The 5,755-nt window shown below is 43.2% G+C and overlaps 2 protein-coding genes across 2 annotated transcripts in view; both read left to right on the plus strand.

The window, feature by feature from the left end:
- The window catches only part of LOC106815071, a 2,224-nt gene extending 1,827 nt beyond the window's left edge, over positions 1 to 397 (plus strand). The window contains exon 3 of the mRNA XM_014819492.1: positions 124 to 397. Within this exon, the coding sequence (XP_014674978.1) occupies positions 124 to 397 (274 nt within the window). The remainder of the gene's footprint in view (positions 1 to 123) is intronic.
- Positions 398 to 2,553: 2,156 nt separating this feature from the next.
- LOC106815072 (lipase maturation factor 2-like) overlaps positions 2,554 to 5,755 on the plus strand; it is a 43,102-nt gene continuing 39,900 nt past the window's right edge. The window contains 3 exon segments of the mRNA XM_014819493.1: positions 2,554 to 2,799; positions 4,924 to 4,974; positions 5,340 to 5,450. Of these exon segments, the coding sequence (XP_014674979.1) occupies positions 2,706 to 2,799; positions 4,924 to 4,974; positions 5,340 to 5,450 (256 nt within the window). The 5' untranslated portion in view covers positions 2,554 to 2,705.

Below are 5,755 nucleotides of genomic sequence, written 5' to 3' on the forward strand. Positions count from 1 at the left end.
AATGCCAGCAGCTCCATGCTGTCAACCTCAATCTAGCCCGCCATCGGGCAGCAACACGAGCAACGGTCGCGCTTCCTGTCGCAGCATGTTCGCTGAACGCCGAGACGCTCGTCTGCCCCAGAGGTGTCGCCGACACGAGGTGAGACGCCGCGCACGAGAGCAGCAGCCGCGACGAGAGGCGAGACGCCGCGACGAGAGGCGAGACGCCGCGACGAGAGGCGAGACGCCGCGACGAGAGGCGAGACGCGCCGACGATGAGGTGAGACGCCGCGACGGAGAGCGTGAGACGTCTCGCGACGAGAGTGAGAACGTCGGACGCGCAGAGGCGAGACGCCTGCCGACGCGAGCGCGAGACCGCCGCCGCACGGAGGCCGTAGACGCCGCGCACGAGAGGTGAGACGTCGCGACCGGAGAGGTGAGACGTCGCGACGAGCGAGGTTGTCAGGCCATTGTGTGCAATGTTGCGCGGAAGGAGGCCAGCAAAGCAAACTGGCACGACGTCAGTGCCAAGCTTGCTAGTACCGAATTACTTTATTTTTTTATTTTTTACGGTGACGTAATCACTTTAAATTGTGGTGCGGCCACACAGACTCTAATATGACGATGTTGATGAGGCCACCCTTAAAAAATTGTCTGTTTCCCCTTTACCTAATCACCTCTCAGAGTAGGTAGGTAGGTGAAAAATCTTTTTTATTTTTTTTGACAAGATGTGTGTATGTATATTGTATATTCTGTTTTGTGTATATGTTTTTGCGGAACGGATTTTTTTTTTTTGGCGAAACGAAATAATTTTTGTTTTGTTTTAATCGGCCAATAAAATGTGCCGAGTAGCGGCGTTTTGGCGAGTCGGTCGGTAAAGGGGAAACAAGCAATATTTTATCTTAGGCCTGGGGTAGAATCTGTGTGCCCACGTGTGTGTGAGAGAGAGTGATTCACTACTCTCTAGAGTCTAGTGCGACAAGTTATCAGGTGTGCAGTCAAACCTATGTTAGTAGACACCTCTACCAGTCTACAGAACAGATACATGTCAGATACTTTTGGTATTCATACACTTAGTATTTTGTATATATACAGGACGCTCTAGCAGTGCTGCCACTTTATACTTTTTTTTAAGAAAATGTACTTTTTTCATGCCAAAATACTTATAAATACTTTTATTTGCCAAAGATAGTCAAAACTCTTCGGACATACATTTAGGTACACTGGATTTGATGAGATTAAAGATGTGCTTTGCTAGTCTTGTTGCAGGAGTGATGTGTGCTCTGTTCAGTGGAGTGTTTTCGCTCTCAGCTCTGCTGTCAGTGCGCATTGCACAGTGTTTCCCCTGCATTGACACGAGCTAGGCGGGTCGCCTCGCTCAAATTCTCAGCCGCCACACAGAAATTTGTCCAAAACACCGCCTCGCTGATGAAACTGTTGACAACACAACTTGAAAAGGAGATTTAATAGTCTCATAAAATGTGTTCAGAATAGCTTAGAATGCACCAAATTGCACCATTTTTTCAAACATTTCCTGGGGGAGCATGCCCCCGGACCCCCGTAGCTTGGCCAGCACCTGCGCTGCTCACTTTGCTAGGACCTCGAAATGCGCAACCGTCACAAAAAACATTTACCACCTCACAGAGCTTTCTGGACAGGGGAAACACTGCATTGAAATATTCCAGACTGAGGATTCAAGAGACAACTCCTCATGGCATTGCACACATCATTCCTGAAGCTTGTTTGTATGCTGCACATAGGCTATAATGTATTCGGTAACAATGTATAAGGTAAAACGTGACTACAAATCATGGTAGGTTGATACAAATTTATACTTTTTTAATACTTTTTTTTAGACAATTTTGATACTTTTTTTCTGGACAGATATTATAATTTTTTTGTAATATCCTGAGTGGCAGCACTGCTCTAGGCATATCCCTCGATTGACAATTATACAGTTTTGTAACCGCCTTTGTGGAACGGACGCATGGTTATTAAGGACGACAAATCTTTGAGCGACCCTTATTATACACGTGTATGTGATTAATGCACAGTGCAAATGAGCTGGCACGTGTCGTGTGGCTCTATAGACCCTTCGTCTCGTATAGACGTATCGTATAGACGTATAGATCGTATATACCCTTCGTATAGATCGTATAGACCCTTCGTCTCGTATAGACGTATCGTATAGACGTACATACATACATACATACATACATACATACATACATACATACATACATACATACATACATACATACATACATACATACATACATACATACTACATACATACATACATACATACATACATACATACATACATACATACATACATACATACATACATACTACATACATACATAGTACATACATACATACAACATTCGGCAAATTATAGTAAGATAGGGCATATATTATAGAGTATATAAGAAGTGGAACAAGTAAAATATGTAATAGAATAAGTACAGCAGATGGCAGGCACGATAGTAACCATGGCGCTGCTTGGTGTAATTTAAAAAAATTTCCTGCACGTGGCGCCGCGACACTGCTCACTTGTTTAACGGGGGAAAACAACGGGCTGTTGCCGCCGGAAAGAAGTTTTTCATCTCCTCACTCTCAGCATCACCGGCCTTTACCGGCCTGACACCGGGGATTTCCATCTTTTTATCGTCTTTCACAATTTCGTGTTGTTTAGCTGAAAATCGATAGATAGCAAGATAAGAATGGCCCACCCTGATGTGACAAAGGAGGTGTTCCTCTGGGGAATGTCTGTCATCTATCTGTTCGCCTTCGCATCACTCTATTACCAAATACCAGGTGATGTCAGATGTGTAATTACTAATTATTAATATTAATATTATTATTACTACTATTAGTATTAGTATTACTATTTAGTATTAACTAATAATATTATCAGTTATAAGCTATTTATTGTGTGTTATTCACAGTCGTAACAACCGTCTCATGACAAGCCACATTGAAGACACAGTTACTCAATTCAATTGCTGGACGTTTTTAAATAGTTTAGCTTCAATGCAAATAGTGAAATACTACTAAATACGTTGACATTTTTAGCTCAGCTGACGAAGTCAGATGCAGCTTGTAGAATCGCATGATTGTCCGTCCGTCCGTGCGTCCGTCCGTCAACAGTTGGGCTCAAATCGTAACCGCTCGACGTACGATCTTGATATTCGGGACGTCAGGACTTGGGATGTCGAATTTGGGGGTCAAGAGTCAAAGATCAAGATGTGTCAATGGACGGGGAATATTTCCCCCTTAACTTAAGGTATAGGAGGAAATACGGAATTGCGGCACAAATCTCAACGGCTCGACCTACGCTCTTAATATTCGATGTATAGTGTGATGGGGAGGAAACCTATCACCCGCGCGAAATTGGAGGTCACAGGTCAAAGGGCAGTGGGGCAAAGGTCAGATATCAGACTGACACCACCCACCACCACCACCACGCTCGCACTCGACGCATATCTATGATAACATGTTAATATAACGAAGTCATTAAAGTTACACAGCTGTATCTTTATTACTGTACCAGGGTGCGAAATTAACGGGAGTCCGGAGTCAAATACTCCCTGATTTACTGCCGGACTTCCTGATTTGACATATGCAGGAGTCTGTGTGACTCCCTGAAAATTCTGCCATACTAACTAGTTCGTTCCAGAGCACGGCCTCCAGTGTTGTAGTCGAGTCCGCACCTCCCGAGTTCAAGTCCGAGTCCGCGCCACCTGAGTCCGAGTCCGAGTCCACACCACACGAGTCCGAGTCCGAGTCCAGTTTTGATTAAAAAAAGGGGAAAAAGGGGAAAAATCGCAACAGTGCATCGTAGACATTCGAAAGTGTATAGTCAGCCGAAAACAGAGACACAAGTCATACGAAACGTGTCCAAGTAACGGATCCATTTGTGTTTTACGAGAATGACACGGCTTGTTGAACCAAATGAGAGAGTGCTAGTACCTTCGAAGTGGTAGAAGAAGAGAAAGAAGTTGTAAAAAAAGCGCAAAGGGACGAAGTGACAGCAGACTCAAACCAAAGGGACAAGAATCTTAATCGAGCCATTGAAAACGTTACAAGATGAGGCTGTGTATCTAGAAAACCTAGGAGTTTTAGTTTTAAATTCTTGTAAACTGCATGTTACAATATGTACAGTTGTGTACTATGTATGTAGTGGCCTCGACCGAGTCTCGAGTCCGGAGGGCTCGAGTGCGGTGCGAGTCCGAGTCATTGCACTCCGAGGCCAAGACCGAGACCGAGACCAAGGAAACGGTTCTCGAGGCCGTCTCCCCGCCAAGACCGCCTCCGAGACCTACAACACTGACGGCTCTCAGCAATTACCGGTTTTTCAGCTAATGTCCAAGAAATTTGGCTGACATGCAACCGCATGAATCTTAAAAATAAGCACATGCGTTATTGTTAATATCTTTCATATTGTAACCTTCAGACTGGGACTCCCTCATTTTGCTCGCGACTCCATCTTTTTGAGGTAGGGTCGTGGACTCCCGTGTTCAAAAGTTAATTTCTACCCTGCTGTACTACCAGTAGGTATAGCAAAGCTATCATAGATTTTAGATCTGTATTAGCAGTATCCTAGGTATAATATGCTCTGAGTGCGAACGCGGTGGCAGGAGGGTGCACTTGATTTGGTTGCCATTGAGTTTATCAGAAGAATACCTGGCTACAGTACACATCAGTTGAGCACTGTCGCTCTGCGGCACTTGTTTAATTATAATTCAAGTAATAATTCATTAATTGGTCAAAATATTTGATATCTGCAAAAACTGCCATTTCAAAAACAATAATTAAGACTAAAAACTTGCAAGTAAAATAGTGATCAGTTAGTATCAAAATATAACTTGCTGTAGCAGGTTAATTTTCAATTGAATTTGTGTTTGATGGATTTCTAAGTATGCGATTTGATTTGTTTAGGTCTATATGGAGACAAGGGCATTTTGCCTATCAAGCCAGAACTGAAATATGGTGAATATGAATGTTATTCAACTATTACAATAAACACAATTAAAAATGATAGATGCAATAGTAGCTTTGTTATACCCTTTATCCAAACATAAAGAACCATACAGTCTGCATGGTCATATGTTTTTGAGCAGTAGTATGCAGAGTCGAAGGTAGAGCTGATCATCTAAAGTAATAGAGACTGAAATAACTAAAGTGATATACTGTGCATGGAGCCAGGTTCTCACGCGCTTTGTTTCTTGGGCAGTACACAGCTGCACAATAGATTATAAATAAATCGACGACACCATATATATATATATATATATATATATATATTATATATATACATATGAATGGCTTTACTACGAAATGAATCTCACGTGCAGAGTGCAAAGATGGATCAGAGCACTGCTCGTCATGGGCCGGGCGAGGGGAGTGTGACAGGAACCCTGACTACATGCTGAAACAGTGCCAGAAAAGCTGCAAAGTGTGCACAGGTTAGTCCTTCTTCTTCTTTATCTTCCTGTAGGGCTTCGCCCAGGAGTTGTTTTCCAGCCACTACGTCGAAAAACTAAAGCAAGGCAAAAAAATTATAAAAACAAAAACAAAAACTTCACGCAGTAAATAGTTGACAGCAGACTCATTAACATCCAAACGACTGTAAAACTTCGACGCGGTCGATGATTTAAGCCTGGACACACCATGCGAATTTATTCGCACGTCCGCACAGGGCTTGCCCTTAACTTTTTTTTCAGGTGGCCGGCCGGGCCACTTGAGTATGAGATTCAGGTGGCCAAATGGA

This window comes from Priapulus caudatus, unplaced genomic scaffold (assembly GCF_000485595.1).
Source record: "Priapulus caudatus unplaced genomic scaffold, Priapulus_caudatus-5.0.1 Scaffold1036, whole genome shotgun sequence".
NCBI lineage: Eukaryota > Metazoa > Priapulida > Priapulimorpha > Priapulimorphida > Priapulidae > Priapulus > Priapulus caudatus.